The sequence below is a fragment of the Lemur catta genome, chromosome 2, assembly GCF_020740605.2.
Source record: "Lemur catta isolate mLemCat1 chromosome 2, mLemCat1.pri, whole genome shotgun sequence".
NCBI classification, from domain to species: domain Eukaryota; kingdom Metazoa; phylum Chordata; class Mammalia; order Primates; family Lemuridae; genus Lemur; species Lemur catta.
The window spans coordinates 107,860,870-107,886,582 of NC_059129.1; the positions used below are offsets into that span (position 1 = coordinate 107,860,870).

General features: G+C 35.0%; 1 protein-coding gene across 1 annotated transcript in view; it reads left to right on the forward strand.

The window, feature by feature from the left end:
- Positions 1-4,379: 4,379 nt before the first annotated feature.
- The window catches only part of KPNA5 (karyopherin subunit alpha 5), a 39,951-nt gene continuing 18,617 nt past the window's right edge, over positions 4,380-25,713 (forward strand). The window contains exons 1-7 of the mRNA XM_045544244.1: positions 4,380-4,561; positions 9,437-9,570; positions 11,450-11,551; positions 11,675-11,774; positions 16,194-16,288; positions 18,901-19,032; positions 20,402-20,490. Coding sequence (XP_045400200.1) covers positions 4,558-4,561; positions 9,437-9,570; positions 11,450-11,551; positions 11,675-11,774; positions 16,194-16,288; positions 18,901-19,032; positions 20,402-20,490 — 656 coding nt within the window. The 5' untranslated portion in view covers positions 4,380-4,557. The remainder of the gene's footprint in view (positions 4,562-9,436; positions 9,571-11,449; positions 11,552-11,674; positions 11,775-16,193; positions 16,289-18,900; positions 19,033-20,401; positions 20,491-25,713) is intronic.

A 25,713-nucleotide genomic window follows, 5' to 3' on the forward strand; every position in this document is an offset into this window, starting at 1 on the left:
TTGCAGATATGATTAAGTTAAGGATCTTGATGGGGAGATTATTTAGATAGTACAATTAATCACAAGGGTCCTCATAAGAAGGAGATAGCAGGTTCATTGTCAGAGAAGATGTGACAACAGAAGCGTAAGTCAGAGTGATGCAATTGTTGGAAGGGGTCCAAAAGCCAAGGAATGCGGGCAGCTTTGAGGAACTGGAAAAAGCACAGAAATGGATTCTCCCCAGGGCCTCCAGAGACAACACAGCCTTGCTGACACCTTGATTTTAGCCCAGTAAGACCCATTTTGGACTTCTGATTTCTAAAACTGTAAGATAATACATTTGTGTCATTTTAAGCCAATAAGTTTGTGATAATTTGTTAAAGCAGCAATAGGAAACTAATGCACATCTCTAGTAGTGTCTTTGAGGATGAATTAATGATTAGTATGTAGAAAACCAAGCTAATGATAGAAAACAGGCAATTATTAACTTTAGAACAATAAAAAACTATACAAGGAAGAAAATATAATTATAGTATACCATGAAATCTAGCTCTGACCATTATTTATGTAACATTATTTACATAAACATTAAATATTGATTTAACCAAAATAATTTGATAGAACTATACTGGAGGCTATGAGATGAGGAAGTAGGTATAAGAATGTGTGTGTGTGCATGTGTGTTGTGAGGCTAGTGTGGTAAGAGTATGGTAAATTCTCGTCTTATATAAAAGGATAACAATAGATAATATCTATGATTTTTAAAAATGAAGAAATAGCATTATAAGTATATGATTTAAAATTTTTATTTAGAAAAGAGATACCAATATGAAATATCTAAACCAGTTGAAAATGGTCACTTCTGGGAACTGGCATTGGGGATGGTCAGGAGGGATGGTCAGGAGTTAATTTTCATGACAAACTTATGGGACTCTTTAAATGATATACTTGTATTATTTGATTAAAATAAAAATTTAATTTGAAATTACTCCACCTTCTGGACAGAAAATAGATTGCAAAGGAGTCAAGGTGGATACAGATCGCTCGGTTAGGATACTACTGCAGTTTATAAAAGAAATGGTGGAAAGTTGGGAGAGGTGTCAGTAAAGATAAACCAGGCAAAGATGAGGGGTATTTTGGAGCTAGAACCAAAAGACAGGAGGCACTGTTAAGGGAAAGATAAGGATGACTCCTGAGTTTTTTAGCTAGAGTTTCTGGCTGCATGATAGTATGATTATAGAGATGGAGAGGCCTACTAAATGAACAGCGTGGGATGGGAAGGGGTGGGATGGAATCAAGAAATCTGTTTTGGTTTATTAAACTTGAGATACCCATCGGTCATCCAAATGGAGGTTGGATATATGAGTTGAGGCCTCAAGGAGGTGGTCAGGGCTGGAGATTTGAATTTTGGGAGAAAGCAGCTAAAAGGTAGATGGCTTTTAAAAGTACCAGAGTGAATTGTAGCACCTACAGAACTAACGCAGAAAAGTAAGAAGCCTGGAGCACCAACATTTAAAGTTCAGTTAGAGGAGGAGGACTAAGTAAGGAGGATGAGAAAGAGGAGGCATGAAGTTGAAAGAAAGCCATGTGTTTCTCTTTGGAAAACCGAAAAAGCATGTGAACTGGAATCTGTGGTGCACTGCCCAGATCCTTCTTCAGGCATAAAGCACTTTTTCCCTCACTGCTGAGGGTTCTAGACCAAGTTCCACTCCAGAAACTGCCTTCTGGTCAAAGGGAGCTGCTGCCTTACTCAAGATTAAGCCCTCTCTCTGGATCTGATTCAGTGATATCCACTAACTTCTTGATTCAGGGATATAAATATCCAATAATTGCTTGATTCAGGGTTATAAACATGAACGTCTAGCCACACAGGGAGGATTATGAAGGGCCATTGCAGCTCCTGCGCTTCCTGTAATATTGTCTAAAGACTCTGTTGCAACCGCATCATAATTTATCTCCCTGTAGAATCCTGTCTTCTCACCCCTCACATTATTCCTGAGGAGTACTATGCAATAAATGTTAGGTGGCAAATCTTGTTTTCTGGATGAGACCTATGACAGCAAGGATACTGGTATAAGAGTGATAAATTCTCATCTTATATGAAAGTATAACAATAAGTAATGTCTATGATCAAAATTCTTTACAACTTTATTATAAAATAGGCTTTGTTTTAGATGATTTTGCCATTCTATGCTAATATAAGTGTTTTGGGCACATTTAAGGTAGTCTAGGCTAAGCTATGACATTCAGTAACTTAGGTGTATTAAATGCCTTTTGACTTACAATATTTTCAACTTATGTATTAGGACATAACCACACTGTAAGTCAAGGAGCACTTGTGTTGCTCGTAGTTTTGGAGGCTAGAAGTCTAAGATCAAGGTTCAGGCAGACTTGGTGTCTGGTGACAGTCAGTTTTCTCATGAGCAGTGCCTCTAGCCTCACATGGTGGAAGGGGCAAGGCAGTTCCTTTGGCCCTCTTTTACAAGGGCACTTATGCCATTCATCAGGGCTCCACCCCCATGACCTGGTCACTTCCCCAAAGCCCTACCTCCTAATACCTTAACACTTTGGGAGGTAGGTTTCAACACATTGATTTGAGGAAGCATAAACATTCAGACCATAATATCTGCCTAAGTAAGAAAAAAATAGCTGAGTCAATGGGATAGAACCTTTTTCTTTTCCATCATGGCCTTTGAAAGAGGTAAGCCAAAAGGGCAATAAGCTCCCTACTTTTGAGGCAGTAGCTTTTGGGATAAAGAGACCACTGAGAAGTAGATTCTATTTTGATAGGCAGAGTTGGGAAAGATGCCATAGAAGGTCAGATCTTAGAAATTGCTGTGGTTGGCATTTTATACAACAAATGAAGTAAACATTTTGATACCAATCCTATACCTTCAGTTCTTCCCTAAAGAGGAAAAGCAGGGACTCAGACCCTGCTGAGCAGAGGTCCAAGAGACATCATTACCATCTACTCAGCCAGATCTATCCTGAGGGGAGACATGTCCAGATAGCAGGAATCTTCTTCAAGAGTGTGGAAACAAGTGCAGACCATCCAAATGTGAACAAGCAAAGGGAAATTTATTCTAACCATACAATAGTAAGGGAGTCAACCACCATCACTTGCAAGACTCAAAGACGGGCAGAGGGGTGGGAAAGCTTTATAGTGGAAAAAAGGGTAGGCTTCAGATAAGCCCTGATTTGAGGTTGCTTGCATGGAGAAGCTGTAGACAGACTAATTAGAAGCAAGGCATCCTATGTAATTATCCAGGGTTGGATGCGTGTTTGGCTTTCTCTAGTTGGTCTTAAGTTGGAAGTGGAGACAAGAATTAGGGAAGCTGTCAGTTATTAATCAAGTCCTGGCCATTTGGGATAGATTGCTACAAGGTTATTGTTTGGCTTCCTGGACTGGTTGCCACACATAGTAGTCTGATTTCTTGGACATTACTGTACATAGTAGGTTGGCTTCCTGGGCTGGTTGCTGCAGGTTGTAGTTTAGCATTCTATTTTTATATATAATCCAGCCACTGTCCATTTATATATTTAGTCTCTCAGGAGGGAGGAGGGAGGAAATAAAAAAGGAACAGGGTGGTCAGGTGATTACGGCAAATAAACTTCTCTGACAGTACTTCAGTAGTCCTATACAGGTTTCCTTTGTTAAGCTTTTCTTCCCTTCTCAGTCATACATACCTACAGGTAAATAATCTCTGTTTATTTTTCAACTATTGAACATAGCAAACATAACAATTTGTCATTATGTTTTTCCTCCTAATAAATTGCAAATTTCTTCAGGGTAGGAATCATGTGTCATTTGTTTTATACAGTCTGTTCCTAGCATTGCATCTGGATATAGTCTGTTTTCAATACTGTTTGTTGAACTCCAGCGTAGATTACAGGGCTGCACGTGTGTTATAATTTACAGTACTTTATTTGGAGTTATTCGTTTAATGTCAATGACTACATTTTCGTCAAAAATCCACAGGTGTTATAGAATCCAAAACTATAAATAAATGACATACTAGAAAGCGCCAAAGAAAATGAGCAGAGCATATAGGAAGAAGTTAATGAAGCTGAAGAAAGCGAGACCCCCCCTATAAGCTTCACGAGGCTGAGATTTTTACCACTTTCACCGTTGTACCCCCAATACTGTATGCGGCGTTTGGCACGGATTTCATCCTCAGGAGTGAATGAATGACAGGTCGCCCCTTGGCACACGGAGACATAGGGACAGCATGGCACCGCCTCACCACAAGAAGCACGCCAGTAAAATCCCGGAGTCGGGCGCAGACTTCTCCCTCGGCGCGTGGAGTCTGGGAGCGCATTTGTCTACGCCCCTCGGCCGGTCTGCGCGGCGCCGCCGCCTCCTCCTCCTCCTCCTCGGCCGCCGCCGCCGCCGCGTGCAAGGGCTTCTGGGAGCCGAGCCTCAGGGTCTTAGAGAAGGGGCGCAGGTGGCCGCCATCTTGGGTTGCGAGCCGGATCGCTACGCTCCACGCTAGGGGCGGAGTGGCTGCTCCTCTCTTACCCGCCGCAGACGTCGCCGCTGGGGACTTGGAAGTCTGGGCACTGCAGAGGATCACGTTAATGGGTAAGTGGGAGTGACACAGGCCAGGTCGGGGGAACCTCGGGTTTGGACCCTTTGGGAGCCACTAGTTCCTTGGGGGGGGGTCAATATTTTTATTTGTCCCTTACTTTACGAAGGGTTCAGGACCTGGCCTTTCCAGGGTGTTTTTCATCTTTCTCTTGGGGTGACAGCGGTCGCGGGGGCGTGGCAGCCGGACCTTCACCTTGCAGCCGCGAAGGCGCGGTGTCCTCGTAGGGAGCTTCAGGCGGCCGCTCTCATCCTCTCGCTGCTCTGCCTCACCGTTTCTCCGTAGTTCTTTTCGCTAAATGGTCTTGCCAAACGCTGCCACTCACTCCTGGTACCCGGCGACGGTGTGTCCGACAGCTTATGGAAATTCCCCAGTGCCCAGAGAAGGGGCTGGTTCCCTGGCGTGGGCCCGCTGGCCGCACCCTCCGCCTGCCTGCGGGTCCCGGCGCCGGCGAGCCGACGTTCCACGCTTCCCACAGCTTCCTTCCACGACGAAAACGTAGCGGTGTGTCATCGGTAATGAGTTAAGAGATGAAAGGATTTGAAGCTGTGAAATCGCATAGTGATACCTCAAAAGAATATGACATTGGCATTAATCTTGAGCTTTTTAGACACATTTAAAAAAAAGACAAAAAGACTAATGACTTGTCCGTCAGTTACAACACTCAATAATGACATCTTCTGTAGGAAAGTGGCTTTCTTGGTAAGCAAGGAACAGCTCTATCCTTAAGACCTAATAAGTATTGCTTATTTGGTGTTAGAGGCTCTAGTAGGCACTTCCTCCTTTGTGCAGTCTTGTAATTTTGGTAATGAGGCACCCACATCCATAGAAATGAAGGCTTTACTGGCATAAGAAATTCTGTTAATAGGTATTAAAGAAAGAAAACCCCAAGTTCAGATTCTAGTTATTTGCCCAACTTTAACACAATTTTTCTAAAAGCTGGGTTAAAAATAAGCTTGTGAATGAAAAAAAAAATCCTCTGTTAGGCAACTTTAAGGCATCTGAACAGCATTTCTTATGTTTAAAATAATTTATGAGACCCCCTCCCCAGCCTTTGATGTAAATTAATTTTCAAAACAATCCCATTGGGTTGAGGCACCTTCGGGGATAATTTTCCTTGGCCATAACGTTTCCTTAAGGGAACTGCAGTGACGATGCAGGTGTTAAATAAGAAGCAGGAAGTTAGTACTATAGTTTCCCAAAGAAACAGGTGATGCATGAGTTGTTGGGTCTACATTTTATTTGGTTAACAAATTTATATTGAACCATTTTAATGTAGTTGCCTGGATTAACGGTCTCAGAAATAGTGTGTGTGTGGTAGAGGAGTGGAGCACAAAGTGATCCAATCAGATGTGGAAAGAAAATATTAGAACTTCTGTTTGCTTACCTTTTAAACCTATCCTATTTAAAGACTTTTTGTGTGAATTTTATAATGCAGTAGTATATTAAGATAGTAATACATACGTGGAAAATACATGGAGGATGAGTGCACAAAAATATTTTACATACATATGTCGCATATATAATTTACCCAAATATATTTCACATATATTTGATGTGTGATGAAAAAAGTTTAGAGGCCAATGGCCTAGAAAATGCCACATGTATAGGCGATAAATATTGAAGAGGTTTATTTCCATGAACATAACTAAATATTTTATACTTGTTGATCATAATTCAACAAGTAATGTTGAGACCCAGTTTGCTCTGTAATGAACTCTGATCTTTATTTTTTCCTTCCAAGAGCCTAAGCTCTTAGTAGACAGTTTTTTTATATATAAGATAGAGAATAATGATAAATATTGTTATTAATAAAGCTGTATCGAGCAGTTTCTAATAACTGTAGGTGCACAAAATATTGCTGAAATCCATTAAATATTTAATATTTTAAAGTAGGATTTTGGTCAGTTATAAATGCATTTTAATTTTTAGAATGTACAAGTGTTAACTTCAAAAGTTAAGAGTACCTTTTAAATCATTCTAAAGCCCTCAGCTCATTCCAGTCTACCTTTATTTTCTCCACTAGTGAAATTGATCCCGCTGTCTTTACAGTGACCTAATTATCAAATCTGATGCCCGGTATGGTATTTGGCTTATTGTAGGTACTTAAGTTGGCTGGATGACAACTTAAAATACTCCTCTATCTCCTGAACTCCCTTCTTTTGTAGTACTCTTGTTTTCTTCTGATTCTCCTACTTCTCTGATGTATTTCTTTTTGGTTGCCTTTCCTTTTACCTTTTTCCGCTAAGATGTGGATACCCTAAAGATTCTCCTTTGATCATCTTTCTTTTGCACCTCTACATGATATTGGATGATCAGTCAGGACTCCTGTCCTGAGTTCTGACCCATAGTTTTAACCATTTGTAAATCAAAGCCTCCTTTGTGTACCCTACATACTATAAATTTAACATGTTTAAAACTGAAGTACTACACATCTGTTAGAATGGCTACAATTAACAGCAACAACAAAAGTCTTGACGTGATACCAAGTAAAGACAGGAGATACAAAGCAACTGGAACTCTGATACATTGCTCATGTGAATGCAAGACGGTGCAGTCACAGGGGAAACTGTCTGGCAGTTTCTTATAAAGTTAGCATATACTTGCCATATTATTCCTCAGTCCTACTCCTAGATGTATACCTGAGAGCAATGAAACCATATGTTTTCACAAACACTTATGCATGAATGTTTACAGCAAATTTGTAACCATCAAAAACTGGAAACCACCACAAACTGGAAACCACTCAAATGTTCTTCATGTGGAAAATGAATAAACTGGGATATGCCCATACAGTAAAATATTATTCAGCAATAAGAAGGGGCAAACTATTGATACATGCAAAAAACATGGATGACTCTAAAGTACTGTGCTAAATGAAAGAAGCCAAATTCAAAAGACTACATACTATATGATTCCATTTGTGTAAAATTCAGCAAAAGGCAGAACTATAGGGATGGAGAACAAGTCAGTGGTTGCCAAGTGTTAAAGGTTGGGGGAGGCCAATAGGAGAAGGATGAGGGAGTTTTTGGGGATGAAAGAATAGTTCTATGTCTTGATTGTGATGATTGTATGTCTGTTCATTTGTTAAAGTTGTAGAACTGTACATTAAAAGAGTGAATTTTTAAATTTACATTTTTAAATGTAAGTTTAAAAATAAACTTGAAATAACTGAATTAATTATTCTTGTCTCAGAAACAAGCTGGCAAGCAAACAGAACAACTGCTGTTCTGATCCTCTGTATTCTCTGTCTTGGGTATTTTGTCATACTGCTGAAATGTCTTAAGCTAAAAGTCATAGAGTCATCCTCAACTCCCTTTTCTTCCTCATCACATGTCTGTTAAATTCATTTGGCCTCTAATTCTTGTTGAATCAATTTCAGAAATGTTTCTGGAATCCATCCGTCTTCTATATTTCCATTGTAGTTACTTGTTTAGTTCAAGTCTTCATCATCTCTTTTATCTCTCCCTGGAATATTGGAAACAACCTTCTCCTTCACTTCTTTAATTCTGCTCCTTAGGATCAAGTCCAAATTTCTCAGCTGGGTTATAGGAACAATATATGTTCTTATCTACCTTTATGTTTTATTTCCTGTCCTTCTTGTTCAGGTATACTGAATTTCTGACTGTTCTGTGGTTATGCCAGACTTCTTGAAAAACTTTGCATATGTTTCCACTGAATGCTTTTTGCTTCCCATTTCTCTTTCCATCCTCTTCCCTGGCAACTTCCTTCTCATCTTTTAAGATAAAATAACTGTGAAGCTTGTAGAGCTCCCTAAGACACAGTTAGTTGCCCGGTCTTTTGTGCTCTCACAAGCCTTAATGCATATGTTTAGTGTATTTTACTGCTTGAATTTGCCAATTCATTAGTCTGTCTCTTCTATATCAGGTATGGCAGATAGATGCCAACCTCTCCTCTTGTGTTTACTTCGTGAGCTAATTGATCAAAACATTGTCTGTGGTTGGACATGAGTATGTCCTCTGGATTTATCAGACTAACATACTAGGTACTCAAGAATTATCTCTCACATTAAATTCAAGTTGAGACCCTGCTTTAGACTGATTTTTTTCTTGATATGTAAATCCAGAATAGGTTATAATATCGGTATTTTGGTAGTCATATCAGATCATGCTATTGATATAAAAATATCAATAATGTTACATTATTAAAAAGTTTATAATTTACTTTCTAAAAGTAAAACTAGTACATATATTTCAAATATAAAATTTCATATTTATTTATAATATTTTATATATACTTAAAATATTTGTGTAAATGTTAATGTTTTAAAATATATTTGTAATAGAACTATTTAAAAATAAAGTATACATATATTTTAGTATTTGAAAAGAATTAATTATACTGGAGTACTGAAAACTGGTATTGTAGTTATAACTGAAGCCATGATTCTTCTGGCTTTAGTTCTTAAGGCAGTGCCTTAAGTGAAAGAAGCCAGACTCCAATGAGTATTTGAGGTGTGTTTATTGAAGCCTAATAACTGTATTTCATTAAAAATAAGATGATACTATATTGGTTATTTCCTAACTAACAGTGATATAAGATGCTTCAGAAAGGTTAAAATACTGTGGGGGTGTAGGAGAATGGGGAAGGTTGTTCCATCTTAGGATCAGTAAAATAAGGGTAACAACTTTGTGTTTCAACCAGAATTATTTATTTAATATGTTATTTCTAAAATATTTGGTCATTTTGCTCCAATCTTGATATGAGAGTTAGGGAATTATTCTTTGTACATAATTTTCAGAATGGGTTTTGTTGGTCTGTTTAATCAGTGATACTCAATTTAATTGCCCTGCAGTGTCTTGTGTTGTTTTGAGAATTATCAGTCTGTTTTCTTCTCTCCTTCCCTTAAGATGCCATGGCTAGTCCAGGGAAAGATAATTACAGAATGAAAAGTTATAAGAATAAAGCCCTAAATCCTCAAGAGATGCGTAGACGTAGAGAAGAAGAAGGAATACAGCTTCGAAAACAAAAAAGGGAAGAACAAGTAGGTGTCTTTAAATATTTAATTTTGTTTAACAAAAAAATTTATATAGAGAGATTTTTAGATGTTAAATTATTATTGCTAATTTTTAGATAATTTAAATGGAAAATTAGGATTGAACATAGCTAAATCTATTTTTTAATTTATTATATTCCAGGTATAATTGCAGATTCATGAATCAGAATCCTTTGGTATTTTTAGTCACTGAGAAGAATGGCTTTTCTGTTTTGTTGATAAACTTAATGTTAATCATAGCTCTACCTCACAGCAAAGAAATTTTTATTCTTGAGTCTGTTTAGGTCACTTCCATTTGTCATTATAAAATTGGCCACCTACAAAAACATGAATATATTTATTTGCTGCTTTGCAGTTTTATAGCTCTTTCACTAAGTTAATTATAGTCGTCTTTCAGTGCTACTCATACTGTTACTCTTATAGTCTTGTCATCCAGATCTCATAGCCTTCTCTGTTTATACATTGCATATGTGACATAAATAATAGAAAATCATTTAAGAGTACATCTCAACATTTTTCATTCCAAGATATACTTAAATTTAGAAATATTTAAAAATAAATAGGAGGGTGTGGTCTTCACATATACAAATTAAAACTGGTGTGTGAAAAGGACTAGCAACAAAGAAAGTAGAAAAAGGCCTGCTTTAGAGATGTGATTATGGTTTGTCATCTCCCTATCTATAGTATCTAGCACAATCTTTGGTAGGTGCTGAAAAAAAATGCTGTCCAATGAATGATTAGAAAGAGAAGTGGGTACAGATTGAAGAAGAGCAGTATTTATTTAGCTATCAAAAAGAATATAACCATATTTTTTTCCTTAAATTTTGATTTAGGAAATATATAGTTATCCCTCGATATCAACTGGGTGAATGGTCCCAGGACTCCTGCGAATACCAAAATTTGCTGATGCTCAAGTCCCTTCTATAAAATGGCTTAGCTAGTACTTGCATATGACTTGTACACATCCTCCTATATACTTTAAATCATCTCTAGATTACTTATCATACCTAATACAATATAAATGCTGTATAGAGGAGTTGTTATACTATATTGTGTTTTTAGTTTTTTTTAATTGTTGTATTGGTTTTTTATTTTATTTTATTTTTTAAATAAAGAAACAGGTTCTCACTGTGTTGCTCAGGCTGCCTCAAACTCCTGGGTTCAAGTGATCCTCCCACCTTAGCCTCAAGTAACTGGGTCTACAGGCTCATGGCACCATGGCTTGCTCATTTTTTTTTTTCCTGAAATATTTTTGTTCTGAAGTTGGTTGAATCTTGGGATGCAGAACCCACAGATAGAGAGAGCCAGCTATACCTATAAATCTCCCTTAGTGACCTTGCTGTGTCTCCTTCTTCCTCTTTTTTTTTTCCCTTCATTTTTATTCACTCCTGAATTAATAAGCATAGGGCTATCTTTCCTGAGAATTCTTTTCTATTCCTTGTTAATCAAGTATATTAACTCTGTTAATATACCATGTTAATCTCTCCTATGTAACAGATTTGCTTTTTAATTAAGATTTTCTTTGAAAAATACTTAGATATCTATCTCATAGTCTAGTATGGGAATATATGCATTTTCAAACACTGTAAAATGTAAATGTGTACTCTACTGATGAGTTGGCCATTGGTAAAAGATCTGGGATTGAAAATGACCCCAAGTAGTCTGTGCAGGGCAAAAGCTAACCCAGCCTGGGAATTTTGGCTTCTCATAAATACTTCAGGTCTTCCTGGTATAATGATTGGGAAATACCAAAATATTCAGAATTTTAAATTATAAAATTGTTAACTTTCTTTTGTAAATGGAATTTTATGACAATTGGATGTTTTATGGATAGCTTCATGTATAAAATGGTTTCTCTTTATTGCAGTTGTTCAAACGCAGAAATGTTTCTTTGCCCAGAAATGATGAATCTATGCTAGAAAGTCCTATACAGGATCCGGATATCAGTTCCACTGTACCCATTCCAGAGGTATATTTTACAAAACTGGATTTCAAATTATACCTTAACAATATTTTGGTGCTGTTATAGACAGCAAATATTATTTATGCAAGATATTTAAATGTTAATTATATTTTATTTTGTATGTTTTAGGAAGAAGTTATTACCACAGACATGGTTCAGATGATTTTTTCTAATAATGCTGATCAACAGCTAACAGCAACACAAAAATTTAGAAAGCTGCTTTCTAAAGGCAAGAATTCTTTTCAGTATGCTTATTTGATATTATGGGATTTTGAGCTTTATTTTATTAGATTTTTTTATTTTAGGACACCTTTCTTTGCCAGACACAGTAGGTCTTATTTTTTCTATAAAATATATTTTAAAATAACATCTGTTTTTCAATATTATATTATCGAAGTTGCACGTTAATTATGTTAAAATTGTAAAATATAAAAGAATTTACAGAAGCAAATATAAAAATCATCAATTTTGCTGCCAAGAAATGAAGTTAGAGATATAGAATTTTTAAATTCTTGTAGAAATATTTTTCAGACGTGATTTTCCTAAATGGCAACATAACATTACAGAGAATGAATATAAAATAATTCAATCAGACATTTCATTTTTTTTTCCTAATTTGATTATCATAAACAGTGCTATAATAATTATACAATCTAAAACTTCCTTAATGTACACTCATAAAAGTGAAAAAGTGGGTCAAAGGAAATAAACTCAATTTACACTCAATCATCAATTTGTACAAGTATTTATTTCACTGTATTTTTACCAACACTCACAATTACCTTTAAGAAATAAATAAATGCCTATGTAATAGTAGCTCATCGTATTGCATTTTTTTGGTAAGTATGTTGAATATTGACTATAATTCATAATTGCTTGTCCGTTATTTTTCCAATTTTATATTGAGTTTATAAGAACTCATTATTAAATAAAAATTTCAATCTTAGTCTATCTTGTATGTAATTTATAGAATTATTATTTTAAATATATGGAATTGTACAGTACATATGAACTGCTGAGATTTTGAAAATGCCCTTGACTCAGCTGCCTTATCTTCCTAAGAGACATATAACTTAGCAGCACATGAAGAATGAAAGAAATCTTGTCATCAGATCAGCATAGATTACAAGGTTTTTACCTTTGCTTTCCTTTTGTAGAACATGTTTATAAATACATTTAACTTTTGTTTTCCATTCTTTACATCCCAAGCTAAAGTAGCTTAGCAAATGTTAAGAAATCCTTATACAATCAAGAATGGCTTCTCTCTTCCTAACCAAACTTCACAGTTTTTAATTTTTGTAATTGGGGTTATTTTCTGGGTCAAATTAATATTTTAAATTGTTTTTTACATTGTCATATTCTCTTTTATGATTTCTTTTTGACATGCGTATCATAACTAATTAACAGAATTTCTTTAGAGTTAATTTTTTCAGAGTTTGGCACCAGTGTTTTTATACCACAACTTCCCCATTATTGAATTCTTTATTTTGATTAATCTTTTACTAAAGTAGAACATTGCTTGAAGGAATGCCCCCTCCCAATGAAAATTGCATTGGTACAATTTCTTTTAAGCCTTTACATGTCTAAATAATATATTTCTGATGTCTTTGAGCAAGTTGTCTGGGTTTAGAATTCTTCAGTCAGAAGATTTTATCCTTATATGCTCTAATTCCTCAAAGTACTGTTTCTGTTAAACTGTAGTATCTTTTTTAAAATTTTTATTTATTTATTTTTTTTGGAGACAAGGTCTCGTTTTGTTGTCCATGCTGGAGGACAGTGACATGATCATAGCTCACTGCAGCCTTGAACTCCGGAGGTCAAACAATCCTCCTGCTTCAGCCTCCTGAGTAGCTGAGATTGCAGGTGTGCACCACCATGCCTGGCTAATTTTTTGTTTTTTATTTTGTAGAGATGGGGTCTTGCTGCATTGCCCAGACTGGTCTCAAACTCTTGCCACAAGTAATCCTCCTGCCTTGGCCTCACAAAGTGGTGGGATTACAGGCATGAGCCACTGTGCCTGGCCTAAACTGTAGTATCTTTTTCATAGGGATAATCATTTTCTCTGCTTCTTCTTTGTAATGGAATTATGCTTGCCCAGGTTGGGCATACAGCAGGAATTATAGATGTTTTCTTTTACTGATTGATATGAGTTCCTGCCAAATCTATCAGGCCTAGAAAGATTTACTATATTTTTATTTGATCTATCAATGTGGGAAATATGGAAAAGCAGCTAGAACTAGAACTGGAAGCAGAAATAGCAAGAAACTTTGCCTCTGTTGTAAGCATTTCTTTATTGTAATTAGTGTTCTTGCTGTTGACAGTAGGGATATAAATATTCCCCTAGCAACTGTGTAGTCTACCTAAGCCAGCCTTTACTCCTCTGACCTAAGTCTATGATGGTGACCTTTTGCTGTATCTCCTTATTATTTCCCTATCATGGCTACTCTTTGGGATGTAAATCACTAGTCATCCTGTTCTTCTATCCCAGTTTTGTAGAAATTTCTCCAAAGCTTTTTTGTTTTGCGTGATTCTTGCCTAGTTTTGAGTGCTGAAGCAGATATTCCCCTTATTCTGCTTATTGCAATAATGACTGAAAGTCATTGCCATGACTAAAAGTTTTCGTAGTTCATCACATTTATAAGATGATATAGAATATTATTCTGTAAATGAATATAATAGTAATAGTTCATGATACCAGAGTAACTAATGATGGAAGCGTACTTTAATTGCTTTCTTTTAGATGAAGGTAAGCATAAATGAGTTGCTTTTAATTCTTCAGGAAGAGACTATATTTGGGTTCTTATATGGAGGTATATGTCATATCTATAGCTGTATTTACCTGCGTATATAGATATAGCTGACAGTCTCAGTGCCCACTTCTCCCCACACTCTAATCACGAGGCCCTATTTTTTTTCCATCTCTCAACCTCATCTTCTCCCTTCAAAAAGAGCAAGACAAAATTTCTGTCCCTTAAATTAAAAAAAATTTAAGAGAAGATAGTAAATTTAGAATTTTCTATGGAAATAAAAAACAAGGTGAAAGTCGTAACTGCAACACTCTAATTTTGTTTTGATTTCTTTTTTTTTTGAGGTAAAGAGTAAAAGGGTTACAAATATATATTGTTTTACCCTGTATAGCTATAACAACAGCATAAGCTAGGGTCTGTAATTAACATTTTGCAGAATCTGGACTTTTCATTTAGAACACCCAAACAAAACTTTATGGGCATAACTTTACTAACTTTGCAGAAATCTCCTAATTTTTGACCAGGTTAGAAAAATAGCAAATTTGTAGGAAAATGAAGGAAAGGAAAAAAGAAGTCTTTTCCTAAGTCAACCTTTTTTTAAGAATTAAGAACATGGTTTCTAGGATTTAAACTGACTTAAAATTTAATGAAAAGGTTTTTCTAAATCAAGAAGAAGGATTTATTCAGATATTTGATGGCTACCATTTGCTTATTCATCCTACTCATTAAATATAATATATTAGAATTTATATATGACTTTTTTATGATCAGTGACAGTCAAATAGAGGAAATAAGAAGAAAAGGAAGACTCAAAAGTGGAAATGAGAATTCTCTCCTGTGTGACTAGATGTTTAGGTAACTCAGTAATAGACAGATTTGGGTGGTGGATGCAGGGCAAGGGGAAGGAGTAAGCACAGTGATATAGTTAAGTTTGGTTTTGGTTATGCTATGTTTTTAAAGAAGGTGTGAATATAAAAATATATCTGATAGGTACTTAGAAAGATGGTCTGGAATCTAGGAGAGGAGAATTCAGTTAAAGAGGTTAAATTTCTGAGTTATCACAAATGATAATGATAAGTGATACTTGAATTAACAAAATAGGTAAATTTTCTAAGAAGAGAATAAACAACAGGAATAAGAATAACTTAAAGGAACACTATCAGAGAAGTTACTGAAGAACCACAGAGGGCACTTTTTGCTTAAAAGCCAAGGTAGAAGAAAGAGTTCTTTGTACTTAGATAACAATACCTGAAATAACTTTCTGTGAATTTTACATGAATTTCCAGGAGATTTTGTAATTTTCAAAAGGCCTTTGCATTTTATGAAAATTTATTAACAATTATATAGAGTCCAATAGCATGTCTATAAACAATAATACCCTAACAAAATATGATAGAATCTCATCTGGCTGAGAGACAATAGACAAGGCATGGTTGATAGTGAAGGAGATAGCCTTAGAAATTGAAAGTAGTACTATAAAAAATTAGTGGAAAATTTATCTCTCAGTTGGTGTTTTGAGTGTTTGCCTGAAATACTCAGAGGTGTAAAGGTTACCTCCTCAATAGCCTTTAACTTATGAAATTTAAATGTTTATTTAGGAAAATTTTTTATTTTTTTTACGGATGGGAAGAGGTAGAGACCACCATTCCAGCTGCCACTTAGGAGTGGCCCATGTAGGAAATTTTTAAAATTTTCTTTTTGTAATTAGTGAAAGTAGAAGTTACTTTGTAAAAAAATTGTAATTATGAGAACATTATTAAGTTACATGCAGCTAAGAGTTTTAAACTTGGTTGAGTGAAACTTACGAAAGAGTTATTTTGTGTGCCCTGTTAATTGACATAGGGACCAGATCATTGTCTTTTCTTGTCTATTTAATAACTGAATTCTTTTTTAATTTGTAGAACCTAATCCACCAATAGATCAAGTTATACAGAAACCAGGAGTCGTACAGAGATTTGTGAAATTTCTTGAAAGAAATGAAAATTGTACTCTACAAGTGAGTCTAAAGTTTGCTTTCTTAATTTTTCTCGAAATGACATATGATTAAAGTTTTTAGTGAAAGCAACTTCCACAATACTGACTATATTGTAAGCATTCAGTAAATACTTGGCAATTGAAGGAAAAGGTGGTGTGAACTGTCTTGCCTTGGGCAGGGTTGCAGTGCTGATTTTTTCTCAGAATTGTTATTTTACTAAACAATTTTGGAAAAATATATGAAATCATTACTAATGTTAATAAAAATTTTATAGTTGTGAACCTTTAATAACTCTCTATTTTTCAAAATCCCAAACTAAAATGTTAATGGTTAAATTTATTTTGGTTCTTAGCTAACTAGGGTTGTAACTTTTACCTGTTAAAACATTTTTAGCTGATCAATTAGCTCTTTTTTCCAAAAAAGAATAAATTAGTATTATCTACTAAAAATGTGACCAAAGTTAGAGTTGTCCTAAAAAGCATTGCTTCTCAACCATGATATAGTTACAGTTAATATGTCTTAAGTAAGAATACAGGGTGGAATTCTATCTATGTATCAGGAGTTGCACAAGATTTACACCTGACTTATCAGCACTATTGTTGGTAGTGGAGAACTGTTATTTGAGTAACAGTTGTTGAATTTACAACTTAAGAGTTGTAAATAATTTGGGAAATATTTTAGGTGTAAGCAAAGGAATGTGTTGTACGTATGAATGTGAAAAATTGTTGAAAATGTTTAAAATAAAGGTCCCTGAGGAAAAGTCTACTTTATTTATGTTATAATTTTATTGTCAATTATTTTGAACTAGAGATCATGAGATCTAGTTCCTTTGCTTTATATAAACCCTGAGTCCGGACTAAAATCCAGGCCTCCTGATATCTGCTTTATTATTTGCCTTTTTAATTCCAACTGAATGAAAGAAGAAATGAGTGAATGTGAATAAATAAAATTGAGTGCTGGTTTGAGCCAGATAGTATGGAAGATATTGTAGTTCCAAAATTAAGATGACGTCCCTGTCTACAGAAGTTCTTTACTCTCTGCTGGGAAAGGCAGACATAAAACATGTCTGTGATAAACAAAGTACTCTGGGAACACAGAGAATATGGCAACTTACTCTATTTAGGGGAAGTCAGGAAAGACTTCACAAAGATAGTGTTGCAGGACTGGTGTCAAGGATGGAGAGTTTGGCAGACTGAAAAGAGGAAAATTAATATTAGGTTGAGAGGATAGCATATGCAGAGAGCTTCAAACTGGGGCCCATAGGCCAGATTGGCCTACAGACAAATTTTGTTTGGCCTGTACCTGTTTTAAAACATGTGAATTAGATGTTTGACTTTTAAAAATTGGGGAAATTCAAATGAATATCCAGATTTTTGGCTTCTTTTGACAAATCAGAAGAGTAGGCATTGTTGCCAGATAGTAAAGATGAAATGGAGCTGAGCAAGAGTTCTGGCTCTTTTTTTTAAATTAGAGAGTCAAGTTTTAAAAAAATTGTAGCCATACACTCCAGTTTTTCACAGTTTTCACTTGCTTATAATTGTCTGTTGGTAGGTTTATGAATTTACCAGTCTTCACTAATGCTTTCTCCTAGGGATACCAAGGGCAATTTTGTAGAGTTACTTTTTAATTGTCCTTTAGTTTATTTCATTATCTACAATCAGGATTATGGTCTTCATTATTTTTTTCATAAATTCCTTCACAATATGGACAAAGCAGAGCAACAACAAAAATAAATTAAAATAAATTCCTTCCTTAAAATTTTTTCTTAATTTTACACATAATAGTAACTGTACTTTTCAGTATTTCAGTAATGCTTTTTGGGTGCATATTTTATTATTCATAGTGATGTCTCTGTTCATGTGAAGAGCTGTCCATGTGAAATATTTTTTAAACTATAGTTGTTGCTTAGATTGGCTGTGGATTTGTAAGTTGCTTTCAGTAATTCACTTGTGTATTGTTTTGGAGTCATGGTTGAATTTTCTCAGTTGCTTCTGTTATAAATCCATAATGTATATTTGAATTTTAATTGAATTGATACTGAGTAACTTTTCAAATGTTCTGCTCCTTAAAGAATACCAGAAGTCCTAAGCTTGTATCTGCTAATAATGAATATTTGATGTTGAACAAATACCTATATCCTTCAACTTCTGATTTTCTTGTTTCTTAAAAGAGGAGGTTGGGGTTACTTGATCCTTAGGGAAATTTTATGATCTTAAGTTCCCTATTGCTCTATTAAGTAGTGTCTCTTATTTATTTATTTTTATTTTTATTTTTAATTATGAGTACATAATAGTTGTATCTCTTTATTCTTATTTTTAACTGCTTGCTTTAGAAAACTTGGCTCTCTAATAGTAAATATTAGGAATTTTATGAATTATAAATTCAAATGTGTTTATATTTTGTTGATTTTGTAAATTTTCATTATATTTTTTCTCAGTTCTTATTTTTCCATAAGAAATAATGCTTTTTCCCCCCTGAAGGTTTTCGTCTATGAAATCTGACTTCACAATAAATCTTATTATGTCAGTCTTTCTCTCACACTTGTCCAGTTAAGTCTTTACTCCTTCTCTTCTTCCCCTCTCCTTTCTAACATTTCTTTGGTGCTTTTATTTATTTTACTTTTTTCCCCTTAGTTTGAAGCTGCATGGGCATTAACTAATATAGCATCTGGAACTTTTCTGCATACCAAGGTAGTGATTGAAACTGGGGCTGTTCCAATTTTTATCAAACTTCTTAATTCTGAACATGAAGATGTTCAGGAGCAGGTAAGTTTCTAATTTGTATTGTTATATATAATAGAGTTTAATTTTCTCTTGAAAGTACCATTTGTGACTATGATTTGTAGTTAATTTTCTCATATTTTAAACATGAAATATAACTTTCACAATTGAAAAGTAACATGTACTTTTGTACTTACATGAAAAATTTGAAGTGAGAGCATAATAAATGAAAATTATATTTACACATTTTCTCATCTAATTGAAATTTAATAAGTGAATAATTTGATCTTTTGCTACCATTTATTTTGTTGTTGAGACAGGGTCTCACTCTGTTGCCTGGGCTAGAGTGCACTGGCATCATCATAGCTCACTGCAACCTCAAACTCTTGGGCTCAAATGATCCTCCTGCCTCATCCTCCCAAGTAGTTGTAACTACAAGGCTTTCATCACCAGGCCCAGCTAATTTTTTTTTTTTTTTTTTTTTTTGTAAAGATGGGATCTCACTATTCCCCAGGCTGTTCCTGGCTTCAAGCGATCCTTCTGCCTTGGCCTTCCAAAGTGCTAGCATTATAGGCATGAGCCACTGTACCCGACACTGCTACCGTGTATTTTAGAATTATAATGACCCTCGACTAATCTTAAAGTTATTTTAAGGGATCAATTCAAGCTAATTCTCATATTAGCTATTAACTCATTTTTCTATGCTTTGTCTCTTTCCCCTCTTCTTTTACAAATCAATCCCTTCCCATTGAGTGAATTTCCCGATCAGACCTCTACTATAAGTACAGTCACGTGTCACTTAAAGACAGGGATATGTTCTGAGAAATATGTCATTTATGATTTCGTGGTTGTATGAACACATAAATCTAGATGGTACAGCCTACTATTCTCCCAGGCTATATGGTATAGCCTATTGCCCCTAGGCTACAACCTGTACAGCATCTTACTGTACTGAATACAATAGGCAATTGTAACACAATGATAAATATTTGTGTATCTAAGCACAGAAAAGATACAATAAAAATAGGGTATTATAATCTTATGGGACCACCATCATATATGTGGTCTGTTGTTGACTGAAATGTTGTTATGTGGTACATGACTACCTGGAAAATTCACCAAATAAATATATTTTGTCTCTCCATGTAGATTCAGAGTAGAAAAACTGTGCTTTGTTGACCATTATAGATACTTCACTTGTATGCAAGGACAACTTTTAAAATGCCCTGTCTTTCAATTTGATTAAAAACATTATTAAATTGCATTTTAAAAGTTTTCCTTTCTTACTGCCCTACTTTTTTTTTTACATGTTGCTAAAAGCTATCACTTTGTTCATTCTGTACTAAAATCTCATTCTTAAAGGAGTTATTTAAGATATTGTCTTAAGATTATATTTTGTTCTTATTTTTCTAAGGCGGTTTGGGCACTTGGTAATATTGCTGGTGACAACGCAGAATGCAGAGATTTTGTATTGAATTGTGAAATACTTCCACCTCTGTTAGAGTAAGTACTTTGTTTAAATTTATCACAAGTATATGTCACAAACTATATATACCACTATATTTCTACATACACAATTAAGTTCTTCAGTGAGGCTTTTAAATTTGGCTTATGGTTAACCTTCATTAGTGCCTTCATTAGTTAAAAATAGGTAAACCAAGAGAAATTTTCAAATTCTGTCATTTTATGTCTTTTATGTTATCTTAAGCCATACTTAACACTACAGTGGTCATTGCTTACTTGATGCTTACGGTGCTAAAATAATTATTCTATAAAACAAGGATATATAGTAGTATTATAATAAAATATAATAAAATTTAAATGTTGCTGTAGCAGGGAACCTTTAATACTTGAACAGATGGTGTATTTAGGATGTCAGGAGGTTTTTATACTTGATTTTGAAATGTTCAGAGAACAAAAATCTTAAGAGATTTTTCTTTCAGGATTAGAATTTTATTTAAAGGGACTTATCTAGTGGTTTCTTCTTCAACTTTACACATTTTTAAAAAAGAAATTGCCCTGTAAAGTCCTTTATAGAAATTACATAAAATTATTTGAAAGATAGGTTTTTTTATACATGTTGTTTATGATTCACTAGGAGGATCTTTATTATTCAATAGCAAGTAGTGAAAAAAAAAACTGAATTGTGATGGTTAGAAGGAAAAATTTTATCATTTCTGTGCTATTCTCCATCCTCTCTAGCTAAGGTATTAAATTGGAAGAATGAATTTCTGGACATCAGTTTGCAAAAGACATTTTATTCCTGTAGATAAAGTAGTTTTCTGTGGAAAGAAGTGATTTCTTATTTAACCATGGTTAATTGAGGAACCACTGTGTGCAAAGCATTGAACCACTCAGTACAATTTCATTTGCTATGGGCTTATTCAGAGGTAATGTTTGATAGTATTTGACAATTTAGCTGAGCCTGTAAAAGAAAATACTAATTTAGAATTCAATATCAGAGTCATTTTGCAGTTTATACTATTAAAATATCTCTTGAAGTTTCAATTTGAGATTTTTCTGACCTGATTTACATACTTTTTATTTTTGGTTCTCTATCTCTGGGTCATTTTATTATTTGTTAATATCTCAAGTTGGTACCGGTTTACGAACTAGTAAGCATTTCTTAGGTCTAATCCCAAGAAAAGTCCTAAGTAGCTTTTTAATCATAACTGAAGAAATCAAACTAAAAAATAAAACTAATGGAGAACAAACAGTACCTAGCTATGTAGTACTAGTTATAAACACAATACATTTCAGAAAAAACTGTTGGAAAGTTGGAAAGTTTCAGAGTTTCATTATAAAATTTGATTGTAGAAAGTTTTAAAGTTTCATAAAAAATTGAGAAAGGTAATAAAAAGGAACTTACGTCAAGGTACTAGATGCTCTTTATTTGGGTAAGAGGAAAAAGTTATTAGCTTAATGATTATAGATTATCTGTTCACACTGAAATTCATATTTGGCTAATGCCTAAGTAAATAGAAAACTCCTATTTATATATCATTTGATCAGTTCTGTGAGTGATATTTTAATTTATTTATTACTAATCCATTTGATTCTCAGTAAATGTAAATCTTTTACTACTTTAGACTATATCCTGACATACTTTGTTGTTTAAATTTAATTCAACTTTAATTTATAATATATTAATAGCCTATCTGGACAAGAAAAGATTTACTTTTTCATAATGACCTCACTGATACCAAAAAAGAACAATAATATACAATAGGGGTCAGCCAACTTCGGCCCTCAGACCAAATCTGGCTTGCTCCTTATTTTTGTAAATTAAGTTTTATTGGAACACAGTCATACCCATTCGCTTATTTAATGTCTTTGGTGCTTTCATGCTGTGTCAGCAGAGTTGGGTAGTTACAACAGAGGAAGAGAGCCTGCAAAACCTAAAATATTTACTGAAAAAATGTGTCAGCCCCTGTTATACAAAATCAGTATAACTATTTTATTTCTAAATGAGTTGTATTTTAGAGAGGCCTCATCTATTTTGAAAACCTTTAGAACAGAGGAAAAGGTAAATCTGTAGAACAGACTTTTTTTAGTGTGATAAAATGCATGTAACATAAAGGTTACCATCTTAACCATTTTAGAGTGTACAATTCAGTGACATTAAGTACATTTGCAATATTGCGCAGCTGTCACCACTGTAGTTTCAATGCTGAGCACAGTGGCATATGCCTGTAGTCCCAGCCAGTTGGGAGGCTTAGGTGGGAGGATTGCTTGAGACCAGGAGTTTGAGACCAGCCTGGGCAACATAGGAAGACCCATCTCTAAAAAAAAAAAAAAAATTAGCTGGGCATGGTGGCACACACCTGTAATCCCAGCTACTCAGGAGGCTGAGATGGGAGGATAACTTGAGCCCATGAGTTTGACTCCTGCCTGGGCAACAACATAGTAAGACTCCATCCTTACAAAAAATTTTTTAAAAAATTAGTTGGGTGTGGTACTATGTGCCTGTAGTCTTTGGTACTTGGGAGGCTTTGTCACCTGGGCTAGGGTGCGATGGTGTCATCATAGCTCACTGCAACCTCAAACTCCTGGGCTCAAGCCATCTTTCTGCCTCAGCCTCCCGGGTAGCTGGGACTATAGGCTTGCGACTCCTTGCCCGGGTAATTTTTTCCATTTTTGGTAGAGGTGGGGTTTCACTCTTGCTCAGGCTTCTTTTTTTTTTTTTTTTTCCTATGTGCGATATCTTTTTTTTTTCACTGTATATTTTTTAAGTTATTTTCTTAATGGTTACTCTAGGGAATACAATTAACATCTTAAGCTTCTAATAACCTTGTTTGAATTATAGCAATTTAGCTTCAAAATTATACAAAAACTCTACTCCTGTACATTTATGTCCCACTTTTTTAAAGTTGTTCACACAAATTACGTCATTATACATTGTTTGCCCATTACCATAGATTTATAATTATTTTTATGTGTTTGTCTTTTAAAACACACAGGAGCAAAAAAGAAATTACGAACCTAAAACTGCCATAATAGTGTCTGTTACATATACCTATGTAGTTATCTTTAGCAGGGGTTTTTCTTTCTTTGTATGGTTTTGAGGTATTGTCTATTGCCCTTTCATTTCAGCTTAAAGGACTCCCTTTAACTATTATTGTAAAGCAGATCTGCTAGTGATGACCTTTTTCAGCTTTTGTTCATCTAGGAATCTCTTACTTTCTCCTTCAGTTTTGAAGGGTAGTTTGCTGGATATAAAAGTCTTGGTTGACAGACTTCTCTTTTTTCTTTCGGCACTTTGAATATGTCATCCCATTGCCTTTATCCTCCATGGTTTTTGGTGAGAAATCAGATGTTGATTTTTTTTTTTTTTTTTTTTTTGAGACAGAGTCTTGCACTGTTGCCCAGGCTAGAGTGAGTGCCGTGGCGTCAGCCGAGCTCACAGCATCCTCAAACTCCTGGGCTTAAGCGATCCTACTGCCTCAGCCTCCCTAGTAGCTGGGACTACAGACATGTACCACCATGCCCAGCTAATTTTTTCTATATAGATTTTTAGCTGTCCAAATCATTTCTTTCTATTTTTAGTAGAGACGGGATCTCACTCTTGCTCAGGCTGGTCTCGAACTCCTGAGCTTGAGCGATCCACCCGCCTCGGCCTCCCAGAGTGCTAGGATTACAGGCGTGAGCCACTGCGCCCGGCCAGATGTTGATCTTTATGCAGAATCCTTGTACAATGGGTCACTTCTCTCTTTGCTTTCAAGATTCTGTCTTTGGCTTTTGACAGTTTGGTTATAATATGTCTTGGTGTGTATCTTTTTGAGTTTATCCTACTTCAAGTTTGTTTAGCTTCTTGGTTGTGTAGGTTTATTTCTTTTATCAAATTTGAAAAATTTTCAGCCATTATTTCTTCATAATTTTTTTGCCCTTTTCTTTCTCAGACTTTTGTTATGCATATATTGGTATGCTTGATCTTATTTGATAGGTCTCCTCAACTCTGTTCATTTTTTTATCATTCTTTTCTTTCTCCTCCTCAGACTGGTTAATTTCAGTGGGCCTATCTTTAGGTTCATGGATTCTTTCTTCTGGCTTCTCAAATCTGCTTTCAAAACCCCTCTAGTGAATTTTTAATTTCAGTTATTATACTTTCAGCCCAATAAGTTCTATATAGTTCCTTTTCATAATGTCTATCTCCTTATATGTAATTCTCTATATGTCCGGACATTGTTCTCCTAGTTTCCTTACTTCTTTGTCTTTGGCATTTTTAGTTCTTTTTTTAGGCATATTTCAGACAATGGATTTAAAATCTTTGTATAGTAAATACAATGTCTGTGGTTTCTCAGGGACAATTTCTTTTAATTTATATATTTTACTCTTAATGGGCCATACTTTTTTATTTTTTTGTGCCTCGTAATTTCTTATTGAAGAATGGGCATTTTGATTATTATAATATGGCAACTATGGAAATCAGATTCTCCTCTTTCTCCAGGTTTTGGTGTTGCTGCTTGTTATAATTATTTGTTTAGGGACCTTTTGAATTAATTTTGTCAAACCTGTATTCTTTGTTATGTGCAGTCTCTGAAGTCTGTATTCTTTTAGCTTAGTGGTTAGCTAGTGATTTGACAATAGAGGGTTCCTTAAATGTCTAGAGCCACAAAGACAGAAAAAGAAAATTTTCCACGTCTTTGCAGATTGGCTCTGTGTTGGGCCACTCCTTCAAAGCTGAGCCAGGCTGATTATAACTGTGACTTAGGCTTCATTACCTGCTTGTGCTAAGCTTATAGGTCAGTCAGAGGTGAAAGCTTAAGGTCTCCTCAAGTTTTTTCTGCTTACACACTCTGGCCTGGGCATGTACATGGCTTTCTATATTGTCTGATACATGTAGGAGCTTTTCGAATCCCTCATTCCCAATAGTATCTCACTCCCAGCTTTTCACCCAGGCTTTCAGTGTGTTTCTTGTTTGCCTCGATTATATCCTTTTTGCAAATATCTTATTTATTTGCCTTTTAATGCTTTTGAGGAACATTCTTTACATAGCTACTTTGCCACCTTGAGAGAATTCCCAGTTAGGAAAAACAAAGACAAGCGCCTTATATGAGTTTTTCAGAGAGCATCCAAACCAGTGCAAACAGACAAACACAATTCCTTTGAAACAAGGTATGCTCTGTTCCCTCTAGAACAAGGAACCCACAGTGGAAATGCAGGCTGGCATCTTAAAGGCTGCTGCCAGGCTGGGGGGAGGATTAGGCAAGGGTAAGTTAAAATACC